Source organism: Rattus norvegicus, chromosome 1, assembly GCF_021556685.1.
Source record: "Rattus norvegicus strain SHRSP/BbbUtx chromosome 1, alternate assembly SHRSP_T2T, whole genome shotgun sequence".
NCBI classification, from domain to species: Eukaryota; Metazoa; Chordata; class Mammalia; order Rodentia; family Muridae; genus Rattus; species Rattus norvegicus.
In genome coordinates, this window is record NC_141534.1 from 760,583 (window position 1) to 777,581 (window position 16,999).

General features: G+C 40.7%; 1 protein-coding gene across 1 annotated transcript; it reads right to left on the bottom strand.

The window, feature by feature from the left end:
* Positions 1-5,448: 5,448 nt before the first annotated feature.
* Zfp1007l2 (zinc finger protein 1007 like 2) lies at positions 5,449-16,061 on the bottom strand. The gene is made up of 4 exons (XM_087596962.1): positions 15,939-16,061; positions 9,231-9,357; positions 8,979-9,039; positions 5,449-7,847 (listed from the first exon to the last, which is right to left on the bottom strand). Exons 1-4 carry the CDS (start codon positions 15,939-15,941, stop codon positions 6,134-6,136), a joined length of 1,905 nt encoding a protein of 634 aa, XP_087453088.1. The 5' UTR covers positions 15,942-16,061; the 3' UTR covers positions 5,449-6,133.
* Between the last annotated feature and the right edge of the window lie 938 nt (positions 16,062-16,999).

Below are 16,999 nucleotides of genomic sequence, written 5' to 3' on the forward strand. Positions count from 1 at the left end.
CACAGTTCTCTATGGTGGTGGCCTTACATTGGGTTAATGGTAGCTGCACTGATCTTACGCCCATGGCGATGCTACTTGGAGGAAAGGGCGAAAAGGGACGGTTGTCATTTTCCTGGATGGGGAACATCAAACCTGCTGCCTCTGTCTGGACAGCTACTCATATAAAATATCGCAGTAGTTACCCGCATGCCTCGCTTTATCCCGATCCCTGTTGATACCCCGGGGACCATGACCTTATTTAGAGGAAAAAGAGATTTTGGTACTTCTGCAATTATTGCTGGCATTATTGCTACGACAGCAGTTGCTGCCTCGGTTACTGCCTCGGCATTGGCCTTGTCAAATTCAGTACAGACAACCCAAACTATCAATGATTTATCGGCCACCATCTCTGTGGCTCGGGACAGACAGGCCTCGGCCAATACTCAGACATAGGGAGGCCTTATGCTTGTCAACCAACGTATAGATCTGGTCCGAGAGCAATTAGACATTCTATGGCAACTGGCACAGCTTGGCTGTGAGCAAAAACTCCCAGGCCTTTGTGTCACCTCCATATAATATGACAAATTTACCCGAGCTGCTAATCTGTCTAAGAGTCTTTCACAGCATCTGTTACAGAATTGGACCTCGGAGTTTGAACAGACACTTCGAGAGCTGAGAGCGACCATCATTCAAGTAAATTCTACCTGACTGGACCTGTCTTTGACGGAGGGATTGTCGTCCTGGATCACCTCAGCAGTCTCTTATTTCAAGGAATGGGTGGATTTCCTTGTTTTGGTTTAAAATGATTTCTCAAGTGGCCCGCTTCTGTTAGCACCCTAAACTGACATTATTGAAGGTGTTTCCAGAAAGACCTAGTCTCAAAGCTATTTGGTGTCTACTAATGGACTTAGTGCAGTTCTTTCTGTTTAGAAACACTGTACCCCTGATCTTAAAGAAAAAGAAAAAAACAAAAACAAACCTGCATTAAAACTTTGCCATTGGTAAGCAACTGAGCTGATTTGCAGCAGGGCAGGGCAGAATATGATAGGGGTGAATGGAATTTCCCCTCTGCCCTCTGAAGACATGCTGGAATAAAATCATTAAAATAAATTACATGGGAGAAAAGTGTGTTAATGCATTACTGTCCTTAAGTACAGCACAACATGGTTCAGAAGCTTTGGGCCCCAGTCTTTCTAGGGGAACTGAAATACACAAAATGTCAGGAAACAGCATGCTGGGGTTTTCTCTTGTTGTTGTTGAGCTTTTTTGTTTTTTAGAACGAATAGTAAAAATCATTTATGGAAAGTTGCAGGTTTGAAAACTATACAATAGTTGGGGATAACATGGATTTGCTCTGCAAACTTGATGGGAAATATTGTGTCCAATCTTTGAGAACCTCCCACCTGAGGCTCCATTACTACATCTGATGCAAATCTGACAGAGGCTGAGGTCAGTTAGAGGGACACCGGTTGCACTGTGCATGTCTTCTAGCTCTTAATTGCTAAATCACAACCTGTATTTTTTTTAAACAGCATCTGTTGTTTGTGATAGTCCTTACTAGGTAATGTGATACAATTTTAAAACATGTGTTCCTTTCTTCAAGAGAAGCATTTTTGGGGCTGGGGAGAAGGCTCAGTGGTTAAGGGCACAGACTACCATTGAAGAGGACCAAGGCCTGGTTCCCAGCATCCACATTGGAAGGTTCACAGCTGCTTCTAACTCCAGCTCAAGGGGACCAGACACTTCTAGTCTCTGAGGGTGCCTCGCACTCCCACACATACTAAAAATAAATATTAAAAAAAAGAAAAAGCGGGATGGAGAGATGTCTCAGCGGTTAAGAGCACCTGACTACTCTTCCAGAGATCCTGAGTTCAATTCCCAGCAACCACATGGTGGCTCACAACCATCTGTAAAGAGATCTGATGCCCTCTTCTGGTTTATCTGAAGACAGCTACAGTGTACTTATATATAATAAAATGAATAAATCTTTAAAAATAATTTAAAAAGAAAAAGAAAAGGAAAAGCAGTTGTCAGCTTGCTTTAATAGTCCATTTTATGTATTTTTGTTTTTAAAAACAGATAAAAAGGTGGGTTGGATATTAGCAATGTTCAGAGGTAGCAAGACCAAGTGAAAAGGGAGTCATTGAAACAACCCAAAATGTTAACTGCTAGAGTTGTCTTAGTCTCAGTCTCTCATCATTCCTAATTCTGTGTGTGTGTTGGGGGGGGGGGAGGGGTCGTGTTTACCAGTGGACACTTACTGTTGTTCCCTATCCTGCATAGGCTCTCTAATAACACTAACACCAGTGACAGAAATAGTAACTAATGTTTATTTGGTGTTCATTACATGACAGGGCCTGCACAGTCTTATACACTTCACTCCTAGTTTTACAGTAATCCCGAATGGTATGTGCTATGTAGTCAGTTTTACAGTTGAAGGTTCTAAGATGCTGTCTAGCACTCCATGGGTCTGGGACTCAGAGCTGGAATCTGTGTCGCTCAATATTGAATGCTAAGTGTTGTGTTGTTTACTGCTTATTCTGTCTCGAGGAGGCTCGCCATCCTAGGAGTAATAAACTGATATTTGTTACACAAAACTTTACTCTAAATATCTAAAGAGGCATTGAGCATATATTCTTATGCCAGCATGAATTTAAACATCTCTCGACAGCCAAAGATGACACAAACATTTAGTGAAGAAAAAAAATCCTTGCATGTTGCAGGCCGCCACCACTGCAGCCTGGGGTGGGGTGGGGTGTTCATGTAACATGTACCCTAGCCTCAGTGACATACCTTAAAAAAAAGACATTTGAGGACAAAGGACGCATCTAATGCTGACTTCCTGTGAAAGTACATGTGGTTAATCAACCAGATAGGCATACAATTTCATTCTGTAAAGTTTTATAAAGGAAAGTAAACTAAGTACTGCCTGGGAGTTAGTGCTGTGCAGAGCACTCAGGCTTCTCTGATTCTGCCTTCTTCTCCGCACCTCACAGCCAACAGCTGCCTCCATTACACCAAGTCACTCAAAGGAGTTTCCTTTGAGATTTCAAGATACCTCAGAAAAGACCTTGGTAGACATTTTAACATTACTTTATTTTCAAGGTACAGGTATCTAAATGCAGTGAAACCGTTAGGAAACTCAGCAAAGTAGATTAACATTGCTGTTACCGAGTTGCAGCTATACAGGGCCCAACCTCCTTATCACTTTATGGCGATGGAGGACTTTTATTATTCTTGTAAAATATACATAATATGAAAGCTATCATTTTTATCTAAGTTGATTAAGTTGATACTTGATTGGCATGAAGTACATTCACTGTATTGTGGGATTATGATTCCCATGCATCACAATTCTTTTACCATTTCAAACTGAAATTCTATATTCAATAAATACCAGCTCTTCACTTCTCCCTCTCACAGCCCTTGGCAACCACCATGCTGATTTCCATTGCTTCCGATTTGTTGTCTCTAGGTTCCTTGCACAAATAACATCATATAGTATTTGTCTCTTGGCAGCTGGCTTATTTCTTTTTGAGTAAATTCCTTGCGACATCTATGTTCTGGTATGTGCCACAGCTTTTAGTCTGAATTATGTTCCATTTGTATATAGTGTTTTCATATATGTTTGCATGCGTTTCTTGAACAATTGTTGACCTCATTTTTGAAGATGGGTCTCTCACTTGAGATCAATAATTTAGGCTAAGCTGTCTTGACAATGAATCCAAGGCACCAGCTCACCAGAGCTGGGTTTACTGGCAGAACATCATATGTCTGACTTGTATTTTGCAGTTTTGTCATATGCATGTGTGTGACTGTCTGTGTTCCTAAAACCAGCTTGGATCTAAAGCTTTCAAAAATCTTAATACTTGTTATACAGAATAATGGTATTATAGGGTTTTCATGCATTATGTAATGTATTTTGACAATATTCCCTCTTAATTTCTCTTGGGATTGCATTGAATCTGTAGATTGATTTTGGAAGTATGGCCATCCCATGAGCATGCAAGGTCTTTCCATCTTCTAGTGTCCTCTTTAATTTTATTCAGTATCTATAAAGTTTTCATTATAGAGGTCTTTCACATCCTTGGTCAGGTTTAATTCAAGAGATTTTGGGGGTGGGGCGCTCGGATTTTTACGTTGTTTTGAATGGGATTATTTCCCAGATTTATTTCTCAGTACATTTTTACTGGTTGATAAGGCTACTGCTTGACATATATATTATTATGGTGAGATGTGTTTCTTATATTCTGAGTTTCTGTGGGATATTTGACAGGATTGAAATGTTATGATTTCTATTCTATCAAAAAACAAAAGATTAGAGAAATTTATAAAATATATTGACATGTTGAGCCAGCACTACACCTCTGGAATAAAGCATTTTGACCATGGTAATTTTTTGATTTATTTTTCAATAGTTTGAAGGTATTTTTAAAGAAATTTTGCATATAAATTGCACCATAAATGGTGGAGATTGGTCTGTGTTTATCTGGTTTCAGTATTAGGCTAATAGTAACTTCATAAAGAGTTTGGTAATGTAACCTTCCTTTGCTATTTAATAGCATAGTTTCAGAAGGATTTGTGTTAGTATTTTATTGAAGGTCTGGTAATTTTATTTGGTAAATATTTGACCACAACTTCACTTGTACTGCTTTCTACAAAGCTGCTCAATTTTTTTTCTTTTTTTTTTTTTTTTTTTTTTTTCAGATCTTCACGATTTACTTTTGGTAGGTTATATACATCCAGAAAACTATGTGCTTTATTTTAGAGTTTTCCACTTTATTGGAATAAATGATTTCTAAGAAAAGACCTAATGATTTTTCTGAATTTCATTAATGTATGTAGTAACAACTCTCCTTACCCCTCAAACTATTTACATTGAAGCTTTTCAACTTGATTGTTTTTGTATTTGAGGATTTTATGAATACTATATAACATTTTCATCCCTCCCTGTACCACAGCCAACCTCCTCCCATTTCCTTCCCCAATTTCACACTTTTTCCTAACCCCCTAAAACTAAACGCCAACCTAACCCTATCCGTCTTGTCCCCAACCTTAACCCACACTGCCCCGCAACGGTTTAACCCTAACCCCTAACTTTCTAGCACTAACTGCACACCCAACCACACTATTCATAACCCCTACCCTTCTAACTCAGCTGGTTTCCAATAGACTCCTGGCATTTAGTATGACCATGTTTTTGAATTCTTAGGTATTTATGCAGATTTCACAAAGACTTTACCAAACTGAGCCCATTCATAAGGCTTCTCTCAAGAATGTTATTTTCTGCATTCACAGGGTTTCAGTGAATGGAAGTATGACTACTTTTGTTATAGTGAGAACTATTGAAATGTGCAAAGGCTTCACCATATTTAGTACATTCATAGTTTCACTCTAATGTGGTATCTTTTATGCTGTTTGTGTTAATTTGGGTTTTAATGCTGTGAAAAGATACCATGACCAAGGCAATTCTTATAAAGGACATTTAATTGGGGGGAGGGGAGGTATACAGATTCAGAGGTTCAGTCTATTATCAAGGTGGAAGGAATGTCAGTGTCCAAGCAGACATGGTGCTGGAGGAGAGAGTTCTACATCTTGATCAGAAGGCAGCCAGAAGACTCTTCTGCCCTGGGCAGAGTTTAAGCATGGGGACTCAAAGCCCACCCTCCCCCACAGTGACTTACATCCTCAAAGGCCACATCTACTCCAAAAAGGCCATACCTCCTAACACTGCCACTTGCCATGGGCCAAGTATATTTAAACCACCATACCTTTGAAGATCACAGTAAAGGCTTTACTACATTGGTTACATTCATAGGGTTACTCTTTAGTATGTATGTGTTCTTTTATGTAGTTGGAGGTGGCTTGATTGTGAAAAGGCTTTACCACATTGACTACATTTGTAAGGTTGCTCTCCAGTATGAATTCTTTCATGTTGTCAAAGTTGATCATGAGAGGCAAAGAACTTACTAAATTGCTTACAATCATAAGGTTTCACTCTAGTATGTGTTGCTTTATGTTTTCGGAGACTAGCATTACATACAAAGGCTTTAATTCATTCATTCCATTTGTAAGGTTTCTCTCCAGTATGAATTCTTTCATGCCTTTTAAGGTCATTCTGACCTACAAAGGCTTTACCACATTGCTTACATTCTTAAGGTTTCACTCCAGTATGTACTGCTTTATGTTTTCGGAGACTAGCATCAAATACAAAAGCTTTACCACATTCATTACATTCATAAAGTTTCTCTCCAGTATGAATTCTTTCATGCTTTTTAAGGTAATTCTGACCTACAAAGGCTTTACCACACTGCTTACATTTGAAAGGTTTCACTCCAGTATGTATTGCTTTATGTGTTCGGAGACTAGTGTTACATGCAAAGGCTTTACCACATTCATTACATTTGTAAGGTTTCTCTCCAGTATGTATTACTTTATGTGCTCGGAGACTACCATTCCATACAAAGGCTTTACCACATTCATTACATTTGTAAGGTTTCTCGCCAGTATGTGTTCTTTTATGTCTTTTAAGATCCCTCTGAACTACAAAGTCTTTACCACATTGATCACATACATAGGGCTTCTCTCCAGTATGTATTCTTTTATGTACTTGGAGATGACTATGAGATGCAAAGGCTTTACCACATTGATCACATTCATAGAACTTCTCTCCAGTATGTATTCTTTTATGTACTTGGAGATAACTATGAGATGAAAAGGCTTTACCACATTGATCACACTTGTAAGGTTTCTCTCCAGTATGTGTTATTCCATGAACTTGGAGATGACTGAGTTGTGCAAAGGCTTTACCACATTGGTCACATACATAGGGCTTCTCTCCAGTATGTATTCTTTTATGTACTTGGAGATAACTATGAGATGTAAAGGCTTTACCACACTGATCACACTTGTAAGGTTTCTCTCCAGTATGTGTTATTCCATGAACTTGGAGATGACGGAGATGTGCAAAGGCTTTACCACATTGGTCACATACATAGGGCTTCTCTCCAGTATGTATTCTTTTATGTACTTGGAGATAACTATGATATGCAAAGGCTTTACCACATTGATCACACTTGTAAGGTTTCTCTCCAGTATGTGTTATTCTATGAACTTGGAGATGACTATGAGATGCAAAGGCTTTACCACATTGATCACATTCATAGGGCTTCTCTCCAGTATGTATTCTTTTATGTACTTGGAGATACCTATGAGATGCAAAGGCTTTACCACATTGATCACACTTGTAAGGTTTCTCTCCAGTATGTGTTACTCCATGCGTTTTGAGATGGCTGTGTCGTGCAAAGGCTTTACCACACTGATTGCATTTGTAGGTTTTTTTCCTAGTATGCATTATTTTATGCCTTCTAAGAGGACGACTATGTGCAAAGGCTTTACCACATTGATCACACACATAGGGCTTCTCTCCAGTATGTATTGTTTTATGTACTTGGAGATAACTATGAGATGCAAAGGCTTTACCACATTGATCACATTCGTAAGGTTTCTCTCCAGTATGTGTTATTCCATGCAGTTTGAGATGACTGTGTCGTGCAAAGGCTTTACCACACTGATTGCATTTGTAGGATTTTCTTCCAGTATGTATTAGTTTATGCCTTCCAAGATTACAACGGCGTTCAAAGGTTTTACCACATTGATTACATTTGTAGGGTTTTTCTCCACTATGAATCCTTTCAAGAGTTTGAAGCTGAGAATCGTATGTAAAGGCTTTATCACGTGGCTTACATTCATAGAGTTTCTCTCCAGTATGTGTGCTCTTATGTCTTTGGAGATGACTATGTTGTGCAAAGGCTTTACCACACTGAGTATTTTCAGATGGTTTCTCTCCAGTATGACATCTTTCATGCCTGCAAAGATAGATAGATGGCACATGGGAAAGCTTTACCACATTCACTAAACTAATGAATCTTTTTACCTGTGGAAATTAATTTTATAATTTGGTCTAATTGTAAAGAAGAATCACATCTTAAGGTTGTATCACTTTGTTTACACTCATGGTTTCCCATTCATTATGGGTTGGTAAAAGTGTTATTACATGGCTCACATTTGCACCATCCTTTCGTTCTATGAGATTTCTCATATATTTGAAGAGAAATGGAAGAGCTCAGAGCTTTACCACATTGAGTACATTCATATGTTTTCATTTATTGTGAAATACACTACATTAGCATATCACATCGACCAAGTGAACCAGGACAAATAGAAAGGGATTTCCACAATCCTAGTATTCATAGGGATTTTCTGCTATGTGAGTTTATGGATATATTCCCAATGAAGTTGGCAAACCATCTAATTATAAACTTGTATCACAACGAGAGAGTCTGCTCAATGTGGACTACTACATATATCTTAATTGTTCTGGGGGTGGGGGACATTGCTTCTTTCACTATCCTTGTGCTCACATGGCTTGTATCCATTGTGACACAGGATATACCTGTAAAAATATCAAACGAAAGATTTCCACATTGCATTCACACAGTTTGACTTTTTGTTCATCATAGTCATATGGTATAAGAATCAAGGTTTCTCTTCAACAACATTCTTGACTCTCATAAACTGTCCCTCTCACTGAAACTTAACAATGTTAGTATATGAGCAATCAGCTTTACTATGATATATTTGCCTATTAGAAACATAAACTTATCACCTACTCTGTGTGTGTGTGTGTGTGTGTGTGTGTGTGTGTGTGTGTGTTATGAGACTAAACAGATTGGCAGGTATACAGAGTAGCTGTAATGTGGCTATGATTCAAATGGTAAGGCTAAGACATTGTTTCTTTGTCTTCTTTCTTAGAGGAAGGCCTTGCAAAACACAAATCAGACACCTGCCATTGAGGTACATGGATTTGTGAGAATTTAATAATCAATACACTTAAAGAAGGGCTTTTTTTTTTACACTGTTGCGTTTCTTTAAAAGTTCCAGGACATACTAACATGCCTTCAGAGGCATATTCATACCAACTTGCACATGAAAATTACCTTCCATATCTTCTGAAACTTTGACAATGTTCTTCAAAACTATGGTCTTCCCAATTGTAACCTAAAATACAGTACCAGAAAATGTATGATATATTATTGGAAATTAGGCAACATTCAAGTTACTATCTTCAGTGAACCTGATTTTTTCACCTCATTCTTCTTTATTCTCAATTGAAGTTACAGAAAAGCAACAGTAACAAAGGAACATTTGTTTCCTTATTTTAAAAACTGAAAGAAAATTCACTGTCTTACCTATAGCAGTGAGGTTCCTGTAGGTCTCCTGCATCACATCTTTGTAGAGACTCTTCTGTGAAGGATCCAGCAAAGCCCATTCTTCTCGAGTGAAGTTCACATGTACATCATCATAGGTCAATGCGTCCTGAAACATCCCATACATTTGTACAACAGTAACCATGATACCGATATCACTGTAAATGTATGCTTCTGGTGCTTAACCCACTTATTTCTTGACCCAGATGTTCTAATGTAATTACCAAATCATCTTAGAAGAAAACTGAGTAATAAGGTTCACCTCTGTCATTTCTTTGCTCTTTGAGTAGGATATAGCCTTGCAAGAGAAATGCTAATTAATGGAGAGGAGGAGGCGCAGTATTGAGCACACAGAGAAATTGTATGAACAATTACTAACTGCAAAAAAATATCAAGTGAGCATATAGGCTCATGTCTTTAATTCAAGCACTCAGGAGGCAGAGGCAGGTATATCTGAGGTCTATCCAGGACAGACAGAGGTACATATTAAGACCCTGTCTCTCCTATGAAAAATCAATCAAACAAACAAGAAAGATAGAAAGGAGTCAGAGGTTTTTACTAGAGTTCCTACAAAGAATTACATTCACTGCACTTCTGTATTCTTCTTCCAGAATCTTGAGGTAGCCCAGTTTAAACTGTAACAGTAATGAGATCTTACTAAAAGGGAATGAATGTTTAAACAGATACAAACAGATAACTGAAAATATTGGCAATGTAAATGTTGATCCTAAATAAGCAACATAGGACAGGAGCTGGCTCAGCAGTGAAGAGGTCTTGCTGGTCTTAAAATAATTGGCCTCAATTGCCAGTAGTTAGAAATGAGCTTCACAAGTATTGATTAGTCCAAGTTCAGGAATTCTGAACCCATTTTCTGACTATTATGGGGATTAGGCATACATGATGTGCATATGAATGTCATGAATGATATGTATGAATGTCATTAATACATGCCATCCTGAGAAACAGAATATGCTCTCTATCAAATTTCAAAATTCGTAACGTGGATGAAGATCAACACAGCAGCATATGCTTGACATGTGCCAAAACCCACAGTCCAACCCATCAGGCAATAATATACAAACGAACAAATAAAGAAAAAGCTGGGCACGTTGGCCCACATTTAATCCTGGCACTCTGGAGCCAGAGTCAGGTGGACCATTTACGTTTGAGGCCGCACGTTCTACATACCTACTTTCAGGACAGCCAGGGCTACATAGAGAAATTTTGTCCTCAAAAAACAAAAACAAAATTAAAATTATAAAAAAACACCAAGCTTGCAAAATATCTTAGGACTGAATAGCAATTGCTTCAACTGCATCTTATGTGACTTAGGGTTACAGTCTATAATGTTGAAGACAAGACAACACTTGAAGGAAGCTGACTAATCAGGTACAACCAATACACAACACACACACACACACACACACACACACGCACACACACACACACACACACACACACACACACACACACACACACACACAAACAAAACCCAAAAATTGATGATTGCAACAACTGGAAAACACAGATTTGCCAAGAAATGAGGAGAGGCAAGCCTTCAGAAGAGGACACTAAAACTGTTTCCCAAACTATCAAAACCTCAAGAAACTCATGACATAGTAAATTTTCAGAAGATCAAATTGTAGGTGAAGGTCTTTCATTTTCCAGAGAAACAATATAATTAGATTATAATGAATAGAATCACACAACGTAAATGGTACCTAAAGTGAAAGGAGATAGAAAGAGAGACAGTAAATGTTTTAAACACGAACTACAAGATTGTAATAACAATTTTAAGAAATTACAGGCCAATTCTCATCCCGTGTATTCTGTTTCTCCTCTTTGCCAATAAATAAAAAAATAAATATATAAAGGGGATTAGAAGTGGCAGAATCCCAGTCAACTGGCAGCCTAAAGAATGGGAAAATATTTTTTTAAACAAATCCATATCTTATAGAGGCCTAATATATAAAATACATGAAGACCTCAAGAAATTAGACATTGTAAAGCAAAAAATTCAATTGAAAAATGGGGTATAGGGGCTAGAGAGATGGCTCAGTGGTTAAGAGCACTGACTGCTCCTCCAGAGGCCCTGAGTTCAATTCCTAGCAACCACATGGTCACTCACAACCATCTGTAGTGGGATCTGATGCCCTCTTTTGGCCTGTCTGAAGACAGGTACAGTGAACTCACTCCCATTAAATAAATAAATCTTTAAAAAAAAAGGGGGGGGGTATAAATCTAAACAGAGAATTCTCAAAAGAGGAATCTCAAAAAGCTGAGAAATACTTAAATCATTATCATCTCAGCAATCAAGGAAATGAAAGTCAAAACTACTTTGAGAATCTATCTTGCATATGTCCGAAGGGCTAAGATCAATACAAGTGACAAGTCATGCTGGTAAGGATGTAGAGAATGGGTAACAACTGTCCATGCTTGTAGGGTGCAAACTAATACTGCCACTATGGAAATGAGCATTTCCTCAGAGTCCTGGTGCCTCAGAACCCTGAGAATCCATCTATCTCAAATCACAGCTATAAAGCTCTTGGGCATCTATCTAAAAGGTGCTCCACCCTACCACAAGGCCATTTGCTCACCTATGTTCATAGCATATTTATTCACACTTGCCAGAACCTAGAAACAACCGAAAAGTACCTCAACTGAAGAATGGGTTGAAGGACCCTAGTTCTTACTGAAGCCTAAGAGCTATCAGGAGGCTTGGCCTGGTGGAAAGTAGGTAAGTTATAGGGACCCTAAGGGCTTTTGCCAGCTTTACATCAACTGCCTCTGGTTAAGATTAGGGCACGACCCAGCTTCATGCCTCAGGCCAAGGCTAGGACAAGTTCCATTCTCCAACCACAGTTCTTGGGAGGAGCAGGGACATTCTTGAAAATCCTGCAGAATGTACTGATAGTAGCCTGACCCTCTGGTCCCAGATGAAGAGCTCAAAGGCATGCCATATAAGTGTGAACTGTAAACCTGCTAATGTAACCTGTACCTCTGAAAGTATAAAAACTGCTTGTCACAGCCATTGGGGTCACCTTCCAGTCCCTCGCTACGAGGGGCTGACTGAAGGTTGACCCCGACACTCCCGAAAATAAACTCTTGCCTTTGTATCGAACTCCATTCTCATTCCTCACTTGGGGGATCTCCTGGTAGTTAAGACTCACTTTGAGCCCTATGGGGTAAACCAAAAATGTGGTACATTAATCACTCAGCTGTTTAAAAAGAAGCCATCATGAATTTACAGGCAACTAAATGCAACTAAAGAAATCACACCCAGAATGACAATCATGGCATGCATTTACTTACAAGTGGATCTTACCTATTAGGTAAATAGTAATCAAACCCAGAGGGGTTAGTTAAAGAGGTAGGCTCTAGGGAGGAAGCACAGATCTCTTTCTACAGGGGAAATAGAATAATTTCTGTGAGTAGACCAGAGTTTGATGGGAACAGGAGTAGGGAGGATCAGTTGAGGGGAATGCAGGGGAAAGTACAATGCAGGAAGAAACAGCTGGAATTAGGGGTTATTTGGGAGTTAGTATAGAAATCCAGTACAATGACAACTTCCTGGATGACCAGGGTGACCCTAATGAAAACTCCTACTAATGGAGGATATGGAGTCTGAACTGACAATCCTTTGATACTAGGCAGGGCTTCAATGTTGCTAATAAATTACATTTGTTGAGCTGTTTGCCAAGGGGGTCCCTTGAGATCCTTCAACAATCCATGCTGATGCTAGGACAAACTTTGCTCTCAGACAACTGACAGCAGGGACTGATCATTAAGGACAAATTCCACACAGTTCACTGAATGCAGAGGTCAAGCGAGTACAGGCTTGGAGCCTTCACCCCTGTTCTAGTCTCTTTGAGGAGAGACGGTACTCTACAGGCTAAAAAGAAGAAAGAGAAACCTGGAAACCCCCCTCTGCCTGGAACACCCACACACACCTACAATGGGTCCTTCCTAAGATGTGCTGGGGCATGATGGTAACAAAGTTGTTTGAGTCGCCAACCCATGTTTGGTTTAACTTGAGGCCCTTGACATGAGAGGGAATCCATGCTAACACTGACTGGATTTCTAGGAATCTTACAGAAACTTAAATGGCAAGCATAGAGACAGCATGGGTCTATGCCAGGTTCTCTGCTGATATGTTATGGCTGTTAGCTTGGTGTCTTTGAGGAATTCCTAAGAGTAGAAGCAGGTGTAACTCTGATTCTTTCGCTTGATCTTGAGATTTTTCCTATCAGGTTGCCTTGTCTAATATGAAGGCTTTCACCTTGTCTTTTTCTATCTTGTTTTGTCTGTTAGGTCTGCTCCTTTTTGAAGAGGAAATGGGTGGGGGGTGGATCTTGGGGAAAGGATAGAAGTGAGGGGTAGTTGGGAGTGCAGCTTGGGGAAACAGTGGTTGCTTCTAGGATCTCTGGAAGAGCAGTCAGTGTTCTTAACTGCTGAGCCATCTCCCCAGCCCATTTTTTTTCCAGGTTAAGTTTTGAACAATTTAAATATAAACTGGAGCCTACAAGTCTGGCCACTTAGATAGGCCATTTACACAGCAGACATTTCCAGGATGTTTCTTAAGTACACCAGTGCCATAAAACAGTAGTTTAGTGACAGTGTCCTAAGTGGAAGGTCCTAGATGAAGAAAAACATAGGAAAAGGAGAAGCTAGAAAGTATAAAAACTGGGGTGGGGGTGGAGTGGTCTTAAGGTAAATAAGCTTAAGAAGAATATCACCTTGCATATGGTTTAGAAAAGGGAAATGGAAAGAAACGAGAGACATCTATGAAGTCAGCAGAAAGATTAAACTACGAATGTAGCAGAAACATCATATAATGGGACACACTCAGGAAAAGTCTAATCAAACTGTGCTCCACAAGAAACTCAGTGTATTTCAAAAATATTCCTTACCAAGCCTATAGAAGCCTTGGGAACCATAGCCCCATAAGGTGGGAAGGGATGTTGTAAAAATGTAAAAAAAAGGGGGTATTGTTGGTCTTTTATCCCGCTAGGTCCGGCACAGCAGTGCCCCAAGATATCTGCTAGGTATCTTGGCAGAAACACATCCCAGCCGCACACTTTCCTACACGCAAACCCCCACATAAAGAACACACAACACAATAATCTTAGATCCAATTGGTAAGATATAATTGCCGTCTTAAACATACAAAGCCCAGTACCAACCATCCCTTAGGAACATTGATAACAACCTGTAAATACACAGACCAGACTCTTAACATCACCTGCCATGGCTTCTCCCCCTCTCCTCTCTCCTGTCTCTTCCTTTCTTTCCTAGTCTCCTCCTCCTCTTTCAAACTTCTCTCTTGCCCATCTTTCCTTCTCCTCCATTGATAGGCTTCCTTCTATCCTGTACCTGCCCCTCACCTGTACTTTACAAATTCAATGGGGAGGTGGTTCTGGTGAAGTCACCTGAGTTCTGAGGAGGTGACTAGGCAGCTGTCCTTGGGGCAGGGGGGTTAGCATCAAAATACAGGAAACTTCAGGGCAAACCACAACAAGAAAGAGTTGTTTTCTCAGAATCTTAAGCAGCCTCTCCCAAATGCCCTGGCCCCAAGCATATTCCTGATTTCAGGGGAGCTGTTTGATCTCTATACCCAGGGCCCCAGGGAAAGTTCCCAAGGACTAGGCCCTAGATGCTCACTGGCTCTGCCAACCATGTCCCTGAGTGTCAGAAGGAGCTCAAACATGGGGATCTCAGGAAAAGGAGGGAAAGCTTAGCTTGATCAGGCCAGCACTCAATAAACAGTGTTTTGTTGTTGTTTTACCTTTTCTTTTTTTTTTTTTTCCTTTTCTTTTTTTTTTTTTTTTTTCGGAGCTGGGGATGGAACCCAGGGCCTTGCGCTTGCTAGGCAAGCGCTCTACCACTGAGCTAAATCCCCAACCCCTTGTTTTACCTTTTCTAATGGTTGTCACCGGGTGTCATCTTGCCCATGTGGCAGAACTATGCTTTTCTGAAGAAGAAAACTAAACCTTTATGGCACACCAGGCCTTACTGTTGATTGTGAACCTGTAATGCCCCATTGATCAGGTTGTTAGAGGCCTTGGAGAGGGGCCTAGTGGCTGGTTGCAAATCAGGGTCTGGTGCCATATTTCTGGACAATCCTGGTGAACAAACTTGTGTATCCTAGCATCCTAATCTCTAACAGGCCTGGTTAGCTTACTACTTACACGTGGGGTGTTTTGTAGGCAGTCCTCTCTCAGCTAAATTCTACTTGGTGTGCCTTGCTATCTCCTAACCTTTAGCAAATCCTTTACATCATCAATTCTACTCTTACATTACAGCTTGATATTGGATTGCTACCCAGCACATGAGATGCCTTCCACAACCTCCACAAAATAACTCCAAATGGATCTTACACCTTAATGTTAAATGCTATGAACAGAACTTGTAGAAACCAGGCTTCTGAGTTTGGGATCACGCCAAGGATCTTTCCATACACAAGCCAAATGCTCTGCACAGTTGCACCCCTACAGGGAAGTTCTTCAGAAAGTGCCTCTGGGTCCAGTGAGTGTCTAAGTCCCCACAGGTAGTGGCCAATTCCCACTCAGCACCGGGAAAGACCCACCACACCAGCTTCCACTGCATAGCCCCCCCCACCCCCGCCCCGCCGCCCGCCCCGCCAGCCCTACATGTCTCCTGCCCCTTTGTGTGCCCTGACAATGTGCTCACCATGTCGCAACTTTGGAGCTTGCCTGAGCATGCCTCACAGAATCCAACCGCGGGACACAGAGCACAGCAGGCAGGACCATTTAAGAAGGCTTGGCGACTAAGCGAATCCTGCAACAAGGCACCCGGAAATGCCCGCCTTCTCTTCTGATTGGCACGTCCAGTGAAAACTCTGATTGGCCAGTAGTCTTGAGAGACTTGAGCACCTCCGTAAGGGTTAGAGTGAGCTGAAGATACAGTGAGGATACACAGCTCTCAGCCTAAGCTTCAAGCCCAGGGCCAGACCATTTCCAGATCTACAGGTATTTGCATTTCAGTAGCACTTGTGCCCGTCCTCCAATAGCGTTCCCATCTGTCTCCCCGCCCAGCTCTAGGAAGTACCCACCAGGCCACCTAACACTGCTCAGCCTATTGCTCCTCCCTTTTGTGGGCGGTGACCCTGTGCTCACCAGGTCCTCACTTCAACCTGAGCTCAGCTCATAACACTCAGTAGGCTCTTTCCCTTCCTGGAATCAAGGTATATAGCTTGCATAACCCCCATACTCAACTTGCAGTGGAGTTATTAATCTGTCCCACAAGTGGAAGGGTGCCCAAGATATTAACAATGAAATAGAGATTTGAGGAAACAAGAGTTTTGTTTTGTGGCTGTTGGGATTCAGACCCGACAATCAGCGGACCTTCATATATTTAACACACCAAAGCTGTCTGGGCCTCCAGGTTCTCCCAGCACTCCTCAGTCCCCACCTATAACAGGGCGTGTCTAGCATACCCCACCTTGTACCTTGAACTTTACAGAGCAGGGGCCAAGCTTTCCCTTCCCCGAAGCTCTTTCTATACAATCCAGAAATTTTGTACTCTTTGTCTTTCTGTTTCTCTGCCTCTCTCTCCCTCCCCCTCCCCTTTCCATCCTTCCCTCTCTTCCCTCCACTTTTCCTGTCAACCCCCCCATTACATCATTTTTCTCTCCCTGTTTGCCTTGCTTGCTCTTTCTCTCTTTCTCCCACCCTTCCTTATCCTTACTCCCCATATCGACTTTTCTGACCTCTTTGGGACTAGTGAACTCT

Coding starts and splice junctions, on each gene's coding strand:
- Zfp1007l2 (XM_087596962.1), bottom strand. Junction 9,040..9,230: donor CAGGAACCTCACTGCTATAG/GTAAGACAGTGA, acceptor ACTGTATTTTAG/GTTACAATTGGGAAGACCAT. Junction 7,848..8,978: donor AGTTTCAGAAGATATGGAAG/GTAATTTTCATG, acceptor CTATCTTTGCAG/GCATGAAAGATGTCATACTG.